The 14866-nt window shown below is 57.8% G+C and overlaps 1 protein-coding gene across 2 annotated transcripts in view; it reads left to right on the forward strand.

Annotated features, from left to right (window-relative positions):
• Nucleotides 1-14866, forward strand: part of TRPV4 (transient receptor potential cation channel subfamily V member 4) — a 31557-nt gene that overhangs the window by 10635 nt on the left and 6056 nt on the right. Inside the window, exons 2-12 of one of the 2 annotated variants that reach the window (XM_029048643.2) lie at nucleotides 607-1029; nucleotides 5234-5406; nucleotides 5761-5913; nucleotides 7630-7770; nucleotides 8052-8350; nucleotides 11419-11598; nucleotides 11816-11974; nucleotides 12576-12668; nucleotides 12855-12928; nucleotides 13402-13567; nucleotides 14662-14728. In XM_029048643.2, the coding sequence (XP_028904476.1) occupies nucleotides 653-1029; nucleotides 5234-5406; nucleotides 5761-5913; nucleotides 7630-7770; nucleotides 8052-8350; nucleotides 11419-11598; nucleotides 11816-11974; nucleotides 12576-12668; nucleotides 12855-12928; nucleotides 13402-13567; nucleotides 14662-14728 (1882 nt within the window). In that variant the 5' untranslated portion in view covers nucleotides 607-652. The remainder of the gene's footprint in view (nucleotides 1-606; nucleotides 1030-5233; nucleotides 5407-5760; nucleotides 5914-7629; nucleotides 7771-8051; nucleotides 8351-11418; nucleotides 11599-11815; nucleotides 11975-12575; nucleotides 12669-12854; nucleotides 12929-13401; nucleotides 13568-14661; nucleotides 14729-14866) is intronic. The other variant, XM_029048645.2, reaches the window with a different exon arrangement.

Raw genomic sequence — 14866 nt, forward strand, 5'->3', positions numbered from 1 at the left:
TGCCAAGGCCATGGAGGTGCCAAAGAGGGCCCCTCCCAGTACCCACAGACCAGGTTGAGTGGACACAGGCCCGAAGCCCCGTCAGCCCCTCACTGCCTCCTCTTTGCAGTCCAAGCCGGGGCCTGGGGCTACCGGGGAGTCCGGGGGAGGCGTCGGGGAGGAGTCCTCGGGCCCGGAGCCCTTTACCGGCCCCCGGCCCCTCCCCACGTTCTGGGCCCTCCAACTTCCCCGTCGAAGGCGCTGGGTCACGGCCCGGGATCCTGTGGTCGGCTCCGAATGGAAACGGCCATGAAAGAGGAGCCTGTTCGGGGCTCTGTGCGGACCCTGCCCAGGCCGACCACATCTGGGAGAGGCCGGCCGCCCGCCCTCCCACCCGCCGGCCCAGGGCCCCCTCCCTAATTACAACGGCTCTTTGGAAGGCGAGATCCCGGTCCGCCCCTCGCCCGCCGGCCCGCCCGGCTCCTCCCGGCTCCCGGGATGCTCCGGAGGGGGCCGGTGGTGGGTGGGGGTGGGGTGACCGGCCTACACTCTGGGAGCTCTGGGGCAGGTGGCCGTCACGCCCCCCTCCCCCTCGGCCCCCTCTGTCACCGCTCCCCTTCCTCCCAGTCTCTTCCAGGGGTCCCAGGGAGTCCGGCGGGTCCGGCGCACAGGCATGGCGGAGCCCGACGAACCCCCCAGGACGGGGGACACCGGCGAGCCCCTGGGGGACGAGGCCAGCCCCCCGGGGGAGGCCTTCCCCCTGTCCTCGCTGGCCAACCTGTTCGAGGGGGAGGACGGCGGGACCCCCGTCCAGCCCGGAGCGGGGCCGCCCCCGCCCGCCCCGGGAGACACCAAGCAGAACCTGCGCATGAAGCTCCACGGGGCCTTCCGCAAGGGCGTGTCCAGCCCCATGGACCTGCTGGAGGCCACCATCTACGAGTCCTCCGTGGTGCCCTGCCCCAAGAAGGCGCCCATGGACTCGCTCTTCGACTACGGCACCTACCGCCACCACCCCAGCGACAACCGGAGGCGGCGGAAGAAGCTGGTGGAGTGAGTGCCCCTCACCCCGGGACCACCCAAACACTGACCCTCTGCCAGCCGGGATTCTCCCCACGGAGAATGGGAATCCGATCCCGGGCTTGCGCTCCCGTCCTCTCCTGGGGGCGGCTCCCAAATCCTGGTCCAGTCAGAGGTCAGTCAGTCAGTCGTGTTTATTGAGCACTTACTGTGTGCAAAATGATGGCATTTGTTAAGCGCTTACTATGTGCCAAGCACTATTCTAAGCGCTGGGGGGATACAAGGTAATCAGGTCGTCCCACGGGGGCTCACAGTCTTAATCCCCATTTTACAGATGAGGTAACTGAGGCACAGAGAAGCAAAGTGACTTGCTCAAAGTCAGACAGCTGACTAGTGGGCGGAGTGGGGATTAGAACCCATGACCTCTGACTCCCAAGCCCGTGCTCTTTCCACCGAGCCACGCTGCTTCTCTTTTGCCAAGCGCTTGGGAGAGTACAATATAACAGACACATTCCCTTCCCACAATGAGCTTACAGTCTAGAGGGGGAAAAAGACATTAATATAAATAAATAATAGATATGGGCATAAGTGGCATCGGGCCGGGAGGGGGAATGAAAGAAGGGAGCAAGTCAGGGTGACGTAGAAGGGAGTGGGAGAAGAGGAAAGGAGGGTGCAGTCAGGGAAGGCCTCTTGGAGGTGATACACCTTTAATAAGGCTTTGAAGTGGCGGAGGGTGGTGGTCAGAAATGAGGAGTGAGAATGTTCCAGGCCAGAGGCAGGATGTGGGCAAGGGGTTGGCGGCGAGATAGAGGAGATCGAGGCACAGTGAGAAAGTTGGCATCAGAGGAGCGAAGCACGCGGGCTGGGTTGGAGTAGGAGAGCAGCGAGGGGGCAAGGGGATTGAGGGCTTTAAAGCTGATGGTGACGAGTGGCTGTTGGATGTAAGGTTGGATGGGCAACCCCTGAAGGTTCGTGAGGAACGGCGAAACACGGTCCGGGCCCCCACCTCCCCCACGGACCTCCGGCCGCAGAACCGGGCCCCCGAGCGACCTCCCGGGTCAGGGGGCGAGGCCGGAGCCGCCCTGTCGGGCTCCCTCGCCCCCTCCGGCCTCGAGGATTCTCGGGGCGCCGGGAGCTGGGTCGGCCGGAGCCGGCTCCAGGACGCAACCAGGGCACCCGGCGTGGGCAGGCACCCGGCCTCGAGGGGGGCGGGGGGCCGGGGGTGGGCATACGGTGCCAGCTGCGGAAAGCCCGGCCCGGTCTAGGATGTGGTCGGACGGCGGGTGCCAAGGAGCAGAGAATTCCAGGCTCCGCTCCGGGCTGGACTTCACCCCCAACCCCTCCCTCCCTCACTCCGGGCGGGAGATGCACTGGAGTGGATGGATCAGGTGCCCCCCACCCTCCAGCTTCCCCAGCCCCTCCCCCAGGAGCAGCGCTGCCGAGACCATCCCTCTGTCATTCATTCCTTCCTTCATTCACTCAGTCGTATTTGTTGAGCGCTTACTGTGTGCAAAGCACTGTACTCAGCGTTGGGGAGAGGACAGTAGAACAATAAACAGACACTTTCCTGCCCACAACAAACTCACTGTCTAGAGGGGGAGGCGGACATTAATATAAATAAATAGATAAATAACTAAATGACAGATAGATACAGACATATACCCATGTGCTGTGAGGATGGGAGGGAGGTTGAATGAAGGAACAAGTCAGAGCGGTGCAGAAGGGAATGGGAGGAGAGGAGGGTTTAGTCAGGGAAGACTTCTCGGAGGAGATGGGCCTTCAATAAGGTTTTGAAGTGGGGGAGAGAAATTATCTGTCTGACATGAGGAACCGGGTACTAATCCCAGATCCACCGTGTGCCTGCTGCGTGACCTTGGGCAAGTCACTTCACTTCTCTGTGCCTTGGTTTCCTCATCTGTAAAATGGGGGTTAAATACAAACTTCCAGTGATTCCTCATTCCCCTCCCGTATCAAGCAGAAACTCCTCAGCATTTTGTTTTAATGATAGTGCTTACTCTGTGTCACACACTCTACTAAGCACAGAGCTAGATACAGACTAATCAGATTGGCACAGTCCCTGTCCCACATGGGGCTCACAGTTTTCAAAGCCATTTTACTGATGAGGTAAATCAGGCAAAGAGAAGTGAAGTGACTTGCCCACTTTCACACAGCAGACGAGTGGCAGGGCAAGAATTTGAATCCAGGTCCTTCTGACTCCCAGGCCTATGCTCTACCCATTAGGCCACCCTGCTTCTCTTAAGCATCATCTTTAAGGCCCGTAATCACCTCACCCCTCCTCCTACCTCACCTTGCTTCTCAACTACAACTCAGCCCACCGATCTCACTCCCTTAACACCATCCTACCTGTACCTCGATCTCGTCTCTCTCACCCCCAACCCCTTGCTCACATGTTTCCCTCTGGCTTGGAACTCCAACCAATCGATTGTATTTATCGAGTGCTTACTATATGCAGAACACTGTAGTAAGCGCTTGGGAGAGCACAATACAACCGAATTAGCAGTCACATTCCCTGCTCACAACAAGCCTTCCACTCCTCTCCCCACTCTATATCACTCTATCAGTTGTACTTATTGAACGCTTACTGTATGCAAAGCACTGCACGGAGAGGTGAAATGGCTTGTCCAAGGTCACACAACAGATGGGTGACTGAGTTTGTGGTGGGAAGGGAATGTGTACGTTTATGGCTACATTGTCCTCTCCCGGGTGCTTCCGTACAGTGGCCTGCACACAGTAAGCACTCAATAAATACGATTAACTGACTAAGTGCTCAGTAGAAGACAATACAATCGGTAGACATTATCCCTGTCTCCAAGGCGCTTGCAATTAGAATGTTTTTTTATCACCTGAGCCTTTGGGTATTTATATTACCTCCTGTAGATGTTATGTACACATCTTTATGCTCTATTATTTTCTCCTACCTTTAATTGATGTTAGTGTAAATTAGCAACTTTGTAATCTCCTCAGGCAGGGATCGAGTCTACCGATTTTCTTGCTCTCTCCCAAGCCCTCTTAGTGGCAGAGCAATTAATCAGCAATATTTATTGAGCACCTAATGGGTACAGAGCACTTTGCTATTAGCCTTTTATATGTCTCTCTTCCTCTTCTCCCCCCCCCCCATGTCTTTAGCCCTACTTTGATTACGCTATTTATTATGGGTTTACTGGACCGAGTGGTTAGAGCCCTTGCGTGGGCGTCAGAAGGACTTGGGTTAATCCTGGCTCTGCCATTTGTCTGCTATGCGACCTTGGGTAAGTCACTTCACTTCCTCTGTGCCTCAGTTACTTCAGCTGTAAAATGGGGACTAAGACCGTGAGCTCCACGTGGGACATGGACCGTGTCCAACCCGATTAGCTTCTATCTAGTAGTAAGTGCTTAACTAATACCATAAGTAACAACAACCTTAAAAAAAAAAGCTCCAGGCTGAGCGCCGGGGTAGATTCAGAATAGTCCCATCGGATACAGTCCCTGTCCACTTGGGATTCGCAGTCTAAAAGGCGGGCGGGGGGAATATAACTCTTATCCCCATTTTCCAGATGAAGAGACGGGCTCAGAAAGGTTAAGTGACTTACCCAAGGTCACTCAGCAGGCCTGCAGCGAGCTGGGGCCAGGGCCCAGGTCTCCAGCCCCCCAGCCCCGGGCTATTGTCAGGCAGTCAAGAGCATTTATCGAGCACTTACTTTGTGCTGGGCACTGTACTAGGAGAGGACAACAGAACAGTAAACAGACACATTCGCTGCCCACAGCAAAATTAAAATTCAGAGTGGGAGACGGACATGACCACTGCATCTCTGTCATGATGCTCTCGTCTGCCCCGAGGCCTCTGCTGCTGACTCTGAGTTTTGGGGTGTCGGTCTCTAGGTCTGCCCTCGCTAGGAGCTAATAACAATAAATAATTGTGGTATTTGTTAAGCGCTTATTATGTGCCAGTCACTGTACTAAGCACTGGTGGATACAAGCAAATCTGGTCTGACACAGTCCCCGTCCCGCATGGGGGTCATAGTCTCAATCCCCATTTTACAGATGAGGGAACTGAAGCCCAGAGAAGGGACCTGACTTGCCCAAGGTCGCGCAGCAGAGAAAGGGCAGATCCGGGATAAGAACCCAGGTCCTTCTGACTCCCAGGCCCGGGCTCTCCCCGCTAGTCCATGGGACCCCGATGAAGAGGGTGTGGGGAAGAGGGGGTCACCGCTCAGGGCGCCCACATCTCCCCACCCAGGAAGGAGACCCCCAGCGTCAAGGCCCCGGCCCCCCACCCGCCCCCCATCCTCAAAGTCTTCAACCGACCCATCCTCTTCGACATCGTGTCCCGGGGCTCCACCGCCGACCTGGACGGCCTCCTCTCCTTCCTGCTGACCCACAAGAAACGCCTGACCGACGAGGAGTTTCGGGGTGAGCCGGGGAGAGAGCACGGGGGAGCGAGAGCATGGCGATGGGCACTAAGAAAGAAGTACTGGGGAGGAGAGCTTAGGGTTGAGGGGTAGAGAAAGAGCCCTGGGGGATGAGCACCGAGGAGAGGGCCAGCCTGTGCGTGAACTTGGGAGAGAGCAATGGGGAGAGAGCATGGAAGTAAGCTGGGGGAGAGCACTGGCAAGGGAGCAGAGGGTGAGCTGGGGAGAGGGAGCAGGGAGGGAGAGAAGAGAGCGGAGTGGGGCCTGAGGTGCAACGTGAAGTGGACGGGGAAGAGACTGGGGGGGTGGTCAGGGGTCGAGGGTCGGGGTCACCCTCCTGACCGTGGCTTCCCAGAACCCTCCACGGGGAAGACCTGCCTGCCCAAGGCGCTGCTGAACCTGTGTAACGGCCGCAACGACACCATCCCCCTGCTGCTGGACATCGCCGAGCGCACCGGAAACACCCGCGAGTTCATCAACTCCCCCTTCCGCGACGTCTACTACAGAGGTGGGCCGGGGCGGGGGCCGGGCGGAGGAGAGGTTACAGCCCCTTTACAACCCTCTATCACTCTACTGATCGCCCACTGCGCTCAGAGCACTGGAGTAAGTGCTCACTCTGCACAAAGCACTGGACTGAACATCGACTGCGTGCAGACCACCGTGCTGACGCCCTAATGTATGCAGGGCATCGTTCTGAATGCCTACTGCCTGCAGAGCACTAGACTGAAGGCCTACTGCATGCAGAGCACTGTTTTGAAAGCCTAGTGTGCGCTGAGTACTGAACTGGATATCTCCTGGGTGCAGCGATCTGTACTGAGCGTTTGGGGAGAGTCGAAACTAGTAGGAGGCCCTGTCCCTCCCCACGAGAAGCTTCCGTTCCGATTGATGGAGGCAGCTGGGCCCCCTGTCCCCAAAGCGTTCCCCCTTTTTTCCCCCCTCTCCTGGACCTCGCCCATTTTGCGTCGCGGGGGCCGGGGAGACATCGGCGGGCCCTTGGTATTATCCTCGACTCTTCTCATTTAACCCACCTACTTGATCTGTCGCTAAATCCTGCCTCTTCCACCTTCCACCGTCTCTAAAATCCGCCCTTCCCTCTCCATCCAAACTGTTACCGCGTTAATCCGAGCACTTCTATCCCACCTCGATGACTGTGTCATTCTCCTCACTGACCTCCCTGCCTCCTACCTCTCCCCAATCCAGTCCAGACTTAGCTCTGCTGCCCGGACCATTGTTCGACAAAAACGTTCAGTCCGCGTTTCCCCGCTCCTCAAGACCCTCCAGGGGCTGCCCATCCACTTCCACGTCCAACAGAAACTCCTCACCGTCGTCTTTAAAGCCCTCAATCACCTCTCCCCCCTCCTACTCACCTCATTACTCTCCTTCTGCAACCCAGCCCACATCCTTGGCTCCGCTAACCTTCTCACCGGATCTCCATCTCCTCTATCTCTCCGCCGACCTCTCACCCACGTCCTGCCTCAGGCCTGGAAAGCTCACCCCTTCCTTATCCAACAGACCACCACTCTCCCCACCTCCAAAGCCTTATAAAAATTCCCTCTCCGAGAGGTCTTCCTCAACCAAGCCCTCTAGACTATCAGCTCGTTGTAGGCAGGGAATGTGTCTGTTGATTGTTCTGTTGGCCTCTCCCAAGCGTTTAGTACAGTGCTCTGCACACAGTAAGCGCTCAATAGATATAACAATGAATGTGATAGCAATTTGGATAGAGAGGACTAGGCAGATTCTGGAGATACAGACTCCGTTCCTGAATCACTTACTCATGTCCATTTCCCCGTCGGCTGGGTCCAACCCGATTCGCCTGTATCCTCCCAAGTCCTTAATACAGTTGAGAAGCAGTGTGGTCTAGTGGAAAGAGCCCGGGCCTGGGAGTCAGAGGATCTGGATTCTAATCCCGGATCTGCCACTTGTCTGCTGTGTGACTTTGGCAAGTCACTTCGCTTCTCTGGGCCTCAGTTCCTTCGTCTATAAAGTGGGGATTGAGACAGTGAGCCACATGTGAGACTGGGACTGTGTCTAACCTGATCACCTTGCATCCACCCCAGCGCTTAATACAGTGCCCAGCACAGAGTAAGCTAACAGATACCACAATTATTATTATTACTATTATTGAATTGCCTCTCCCAAGTGCTCAGCAGAGCGTTCCGCTCCCAGTGAGCGCTCAGTAAGTCGGTCCCCCTGCCCCGTGGCCGGGATTTTTATGCGTCCCCAGGCCAGACGGCCCTGCACATCGCGATCGAGCGTCGCTGCAAACATTACGTGGAGCTGCTGGTGGCCCTGGGAGCCGACGTCCACGCCCAGGCCCGCGGACGCTTCTTCCAGCCCAAGGACGAGGGGGGCTACTTCTACTTCGGTAAGGCCGGGGGGGCTGGGCAAGGGGTCTGGCGGGAGGACAGGGCCGGGGAGAAACCGAGGGGTGGCACGGGACCCGGGGTGATAGGGGTGGGGCTTTGGGTGGTGGGGGCGATTTACGCATCCCCGGCCTCTCGCCCGACCGCTGATTCTCCCCCTCCCTTGACCACCCCGCTGACCTCCCCACCCCCTCGGCCCCCGACGGACCTCCCCGCTCCCCCAGCCCCCCGACTGACCTCCGTGCCCCCCTCCCCCGGCCCCGCGGCCGCGTCCCCCCGCCAGGCGAGCTGCCCCTGTCCCTGGCGGCCTGCACCAACCAGCCGCACATCGTCAACTACCTGACGGGGAACCCGCACAAGAAGGCCGACCTGCGGCGGCAGGACTCGCGCGGCAACACGGTGCTGCACGCGCTGGTGGCCATCGCCGACAACACCCGCGACAACACCAAGTTCGTCACCAAGATGTACGACCTGCTCCTCGTCCAGTGCACCAAGCTGTTCCCCGACAGCCACCTGGAGACCGTGCTCAACAACGACGGCCTCTCTCCGCTCATGATGGCCGCCAAGACCGGGAAGATCGGGGTGAGTCGGGGCGCCCGTCCGCCCTCACCCACCCGGACCCGGCTGCTCCACCGGGGCCCACAGACACGCCCGGTGCGGCTTAATGCAAAGGGACGGGCCCGGGAGTCGGAGGGCCCGGGTTTGAGTCCCCGCTCCGCCGCTCGATCTGCCGGGTGACCTGGGCTGAGTCACTTCTCTTCTCTGGGCCTCCCTCGTCTGTGAAATGGGGATCGATTCCCCGTTCTGCCTCCCATGTAGATTCCCACAGATGAGACGGGGAGCCCCTTCTAGACTGAGCTCGTTGTTGGGTAGGGATTGTCTCCCTCTGTTGCCGAATTGTACTTTCCAAGCGCTTAGTACAGTGCTCTGCACATAGTAAGCTCTCAATAAATACGATTGAATGAATGAATGAGAGAACGGAGGCCCAGAAAAGTGAGGTAACTTGCTCAAGGTCACACAGCAGAAAAATGATGACAGACAGACAGAAAGACAAGGGTTCTTATCCCGGCCCTGCCACTTACCAGCTGTGTGACTTTGGGTAAGTTACGTCACTTCTCCGTGCCTCAGTGACCTCGTCTGTAAAATGGGGATCGAGACTGTGAGCCCCAGGCGGGGCAGGGACTGTGTCCAACTCGATTTGCTTGTGTCCACCCCAGCACTCAGAACAGTGCTTGGCACATAGTAAGCGCTTAACAAATGCCATCATTATTAAGTGTTGGAACTGGGATGAGAACCCAGATTCAGAATTGGGGGTTGCCTAGGGGGTCGAGGGCCATTGGGGACTAGATCGTAAGCTCCTTGAGAGCAGGGATAATGTCTACCAACTGTATTGTACTGTCCTTTTCCTTATCAGAAAGCAGCATGGCCTAGTGGCAAGAGCCCGGGCTTGGGAGTCAGAGGTCGTGGGTTCTAATCCCGGATCCGTCACGTGTCCGCTGGATGACCTTGGGCAAGTCTCTTAACTTCTCTGAGCCTCAGTTACCTCATCTGGAAAATGGGGATTGAGACTGTGAGCCCCATGTGGAACAACCTGATTACCTTGTATCTACCCCAGCGCTTAGAACAGTGCTTGGCACTTAGTAAGTGCTTAACAAATACCATCATCCTCATCAAGCACTCAGTACAGCCCTTGGCACCTTCATTCCTTCAGTCATATTTATTGAGTGATTACTGTGTGCAGAGCACTGTACTAAACACTTGGGAGAGTACAGAGTACAGTACGTACCAGTGATGGATCGACAGATTGGGGACTGATCATGCATCAGTCTGCAGGGGCTATTGCACATTAATAATAATAATAATAATAATGATAATAATAATAATAGTATTTGTTAAGCACTTATGTGCCAAGCCCTGTACTAAGCCCTGGGACAGATACAAGATGATCAGGTCCCACATGGGGCTCACCGTATAAATATGATGGAGAACAGGTATAGAATCCCCATTTTGCAGATGAGGGAACTGAGGCAAAGAGAAGTGAAGACACTTACCCCGAGTCACACAGCAGGCAAGTGGTGGAGTCAGGATGAGAACCCAGGTCCTCAGGCCCCCAGGGAAGGGATCGTGTCACCAGGCCAAGCTAGCGTGGCTTAGCGGAAAGAGGCTTGGGTGCCAGAGGTGGTGGGTTCTTGTCAGCCGTACGACTTTGGGCGAGTCACTTCATTTCTCTGGGCCTCAGTTCCCTCACCTGTAAAATGGGGATGAAGCCTGTGAGCCCCATGTGGGCCACCCTGATGACCTTCTATCTACCCCAGCACTTGAAACAGTGCTTGGCACATAGTAAGTGCTTAACAAACGCCACCACCATCATGACTGTTTTGCATAGACACAACGGAAGGAGAGCTGATGTCATTCCCCAGAATCCCTTGGGGTTGGGAGGGAAAGACTCTGAGGCTGGGGGGGTGGAGTGTGTGTGTGGGTATGTGTGTGTGTGTGTGTGTGGGGTCTTTTGTGTGTGTGTGTGTGTGTTTTTTAGAGGTGTGTGTGTTTTGGGGGAGGGAGGCCTGGTGAGCCCCTCCTTCAGCCTCCAAACCCAGTGCAATGTCGCCCCCCGGTGGCGGCCGGGGGCCTTTACAACAGCCTAAACTCCAAGAAGCCCACTTCCACTCCAACCGGGCCTGGAGGTCAAAAACATAATAATAATGACGGTATTTGATAAGCGCCTACTATGTGCCAAGCCCTGGTCTAAGCGCTGGGTTAGACACAAGGTCATCAGGTCGTCCCACGTGGGGCTCACGGTCTCAATCCCCGCTTTACAGAGGAGGGAACTGAGGCGCAGAGAAGGGAAGTGACTTACCCAAGTTCACAGCAGACAAGTGGCGGAGCCGGGATTAGAACCCATGACCTTCTGGCTCCCAGGCCCCGGCTCCATTCATTAATTCATTCATTCAATCGTATTTATTGAGCGCTTACTATGGGCAGAGCACTGTACTAAGCGCTTGGAATGGACAATTCAGCAACAGATAGAGACAATCCTTGCCCAACAACAAGCTCACAGTCTAGAAGGGGGAGAGAGACAACAAAACAAAACAGTCAGGCATCAATACTATCAAGATAAAAAGAATCACAGACATATACACATTCACTAAGCCATGAGACTGGGGTTCTAATCCTGGCTTTGCCACACCTTTTTTTTAAATGGTATTTGTTATGCATGTACTTTCTACCGGGCTTGGTACTAAATGCTGGGGTAGATACAAAATAAGTACTGATGTCTGTCTCCCCGCTCTGATTTATTAATTATAGTATTTGTTAAGCACTTCCTATGTGCCAAACTCTGTTCTGAGTGCTGGGATAGATATGAGGTAATCAGGTTGTCCCACGTGGGGCTCACAGTCTTAATCCCCATTTTCCAGATGAGGTAACTGAGGCCCAGAGAAGGGAAGTGGCTTTCCCAAGGTCACAAAGCAGACAGGTGGCGGAGCCGGGATTACAGCACACGGCCCCACCCCCCCACCCCCCCGTCTCCCAAGCTCGTGTTCTTTCCGCTAAGCCACGCCGCCCTCGGCCCCCACGAAGGTGACAGCTACCCCTCTCTCCGAACGCGCCGTGTCTGCCGAGCGGTCAGCGTGCCCCTTTGTGTCCCGCAGGTGTTCCAGCACATCATCCGGCGGGAGGTGAAGGACGAGGAGGTGCGACACCTGTCCCGCAAGTTCAAGGACTGGGCCTATGGCCCCGTCTACTCCTCCCTGTACGACCTCTCCTCCCTGGACACCTGCGGCGAGGAGGCCTCCGTGCTCGAGATCCTCGTGTACAACAGCAAGATCGAGGTGAGCGCCCGCGCCACGAGGAGCACGAGGCGGTGGTCCTGGCCGGGGTCAAGGGGCACGAGGGGAGCGTCCCCTACTGACGGCGTCGGCAGCAGGGGGTGGGGTGGGGCAATAACAGGAGCAGGGCCTCCTGCCGGGACGTCCTGCAGGGGGAAAAGGTCCTGAAGACCTGCTCCTGCTCTCCGTCCCACCCCCCGACCCCCCGGCCCACCCCCAGAACCGCCACGAGATGTTGGCCGTGGAGCCCATCAACGAGCTGTTGAGAGACAAATGGCGCAAGTTCGGGGCCGTGTCCTTCTACATCAGCGTCGTCTCCTACCTCTGCGCCATGGTCATCTTCACCCTGACCGCCTACTACCGTCCCCTGCAGGGCCCGGTCAGTCCCGCTGCCCCAGAGCCCCGCCCTTCTCCTCTCTCAGGGGGCCGCCTTTCCCCTACCTACCTACTGAGCGCTCACTGGGGGCAGAGCACCGCACGAGGTGCTCGGCACAGTCGCTACCATAGAGTTGGTAGACGTAGACCGGGTCCCTCGCCTCGCATGAGCTGACGGTCTTTTCCGCCCCCGGCCAGTGTCCACCTCTCCCTCCTGTTCTTCTTCCCGTCCCCACACGGCAGAGACCTCCGAGGATGGGTAGAGGTGGAGAGCGGGAGGGGGCAGGGAAAAGTGAGAGGGGGGCAGAGGCAGAGAGTAGGGGGGCGGTCCTCCTCTTCTCCAGTTCTTCTGCCCTCACACAAGTTTTGATATCCCGAGCTGAAGCCCATCGTCCCTACCTCCTGAGCCGAAGCCACCAAGATCTCGCTGCTGGGCCCGGGGAGGGACGTGGGGATGGCGGGGAGGGGTCGGGGTGGGCCGGGAGGGCGCGGGTGGCTGATGGGTGCGAAGGGACGGCCGGACTGGGGGCGGGGAGCGCCCGGTCGGGGACGGGGCGGCCGAGGGGACCAGAGCGGGTTCCCTGAGCCCTCCTGTGGGCCCCTAGCCCCCGTACCCTTATCAGACCCCCATGGACTACCTGCGCCTGGCCGGAGAGCTGGTGACTGTCTTCACCGGCGTCCTCTTTTTCTTCACCAACGTGAGTGTGAGCGGGCCCACCCGGCCCACCCCTCCCTTCCCCTTTCCTCCCCTCCCCGGCCCCGGCTCTCCCCCCACCCAACCCCAGCCCCAGCTCTGGCCTCTCCCTCTACGTGGCTCCTTCACCCCCATCCTTCCTTCTCTCCCTCCCTCCCCTCCACGCCTTCTGCTCCCCCCTCCCCTGCAGATAAAGGACCTGTTCATGAAGAAATGTCCTGGGGTGAACTCGCTCTTCATCGACGGCTCTTTCCAGCTGCTCTAGTAAGCGTCCGTGCGGTGGGGGAGACGGGGTGGACCGGTGGAGGTGGGGAACTGGGCCGTGCGGTGTTGGGGAAGGGGCAGCTGGGGGTGGGGGCGGGGGAACCCGGGGTAGGCGGAAGAACTGGTGAGAGCTGGGGGAGCAGGGGCGACCAGTTTCCATTTTGGGGAGCGGGCAGACTGAGGACTGAGCCTGGCCCCGAACCCCAGTGGAGCTGGAGAGCTCAGTGTTGGGGGCAGTGGGCCAAATAGTCCCCGGACACCCCCTCCGGGCCCCGTGGACATTGGGGCACATGGCTGGCGGCCCCCCACACATCCCTCTCCCCACCCCTGCCTGGGTCTGTCCTCTAGGGAGTGACCCCAGCCCGCCCCCGCCCCATTTCTGGGCCTGCCCCCCAGGGAGTGTGACCCCAGCCCACCCACCCCTCCTCCCACCCCCTCCGGGGAGCCTGACCCCCGCATCCCTCCACCTGCAGCTTCATCTACTCAGTGCTGGTGATGGTGTCGGCCGGGCTGTACCTGGGCGGGGTGGAGGCCTACGAGGCCGTCATGGTGTTCGCGCTGGTCCTGGGCTGGATGAACGCCCTCTATTTCACCCGCGGCCTCAAGCTGACCGGAACCTACAGCATCATGATTCAGAAGGTGCCCGCCGGACACCGCGGGCCAGGGCGGGAGGCGGGCGGCGGGGTCGGGCCGGGCCTCTGGCTGTCTGTGGCCGCCCGGGCCCGGGGGTCCCAGGCGCGGCTGCCGACGCGCAGGCTTTTCGTATATGCATCTGTGGCCTGAGCCCGCACTACGCGGGTCTGGGTCCGTGCGCTCTCGAGGTGTGCGCGTGCATGGGACGCCCTACGCATTCATGGAAGCGGCATGACGAAGTGACAGGGTACGGGTCTGGGAGTCAAAAGGTCGGGGATTCTAATCCCGGCTCCGCATTTGCCCGCTGTGTGACTTTGGGCAAGTCACTTCGCTTCTCTGGGCCTCAGTTCCTTCATCTGAAAAATGAGGATTAAGACTGTGAACCCAAGGTGGGACAGGGACTGTGTCCAACCCAATTTGCTTGAATCCACCCTTAGGCTTTGTATAGTGCTTGGCACATAGTCAAGCACTTAAATGCCATTACTATTACTATTATTGGCCCGTGGAACTGTATGCTCTCGATTAGTGGCGATACACACACAGCTCTGAGTTGGCCATTTGTGCTCCACTGTATGGCTAATAATAATAAAAATAATAATGATGACGGTATTTGTTAAGCGCTTACTATGGGTCAAGTACTAGTCTAAGTGCTGGGGTAGATATAAGCTAGTCAGGTTGGACACGGTCCCTGTCCCACATGGGGCTCACAGTCTTTATCCCATTCTCCAGATGAGGGAACTGAGGCCCAGAGAAGCGAAGCTCCTCACCCCAGGTCACACAGCGGACAGGTGGCGGAGCCGGGACTAGAACCCACGTCCTTCTGACACCCAGGCCCGGGCTCTACCCCCTAAGCCACACTGCTCTGTATCTTCTTGGCCTGGGGGGGACTGCACACTCTTGGTGCGTGCTGCTACCGGCCCAGCTCTGAGTTGGCCATTTCAGCTTGCCTCTATGGCTGCCGAGCGTGGGACTGAAAGGAACATGTTGGGATGTCGGCTTGTGGAGAAGAAGAAGAGGGAAGGAAGGGGCAACTGGGCTGGGGAAGGGGGACGAGGGGAGGCAGAAGTGCGCTTCCTGACCTCACTCCGGGGGACTTCTAGATCCTGTTCAAGGACCTCTTCCGTTTCCTGCTGGTCTACCTGCTATTCATGATCGGCTACGCCTCAGGTGAGTGAAGTCCTCTCCCCGGGGGAGGTCCTCGGCAGGCTAAGGGGGAGACCGACACCCTCACCCTTAGACTTGCTCTTTCTCCACTTCCTTCCATCCAGAGAGGGTCTTTGCTCACCTTCTCTCAAGTGCTCAGTA

Source organism: Ornithorhynchus anatinus, chromosome 21 (assembly GCF_004115215.2).
Source record: "Ornithorhynchus anatinus isolate Pmale09 chromosome 21, mOrnAna1.pri.v4, whole genome shotgun sequence".
Classification (NCBI taxonomy): domain Eukaryota; kingdom Metazoa; phylum Chordata; class Mammalia; order Monotremata; family Ornithorhynchidae; genus Ornithorhynchus; species Ornithorhynchus anatinus.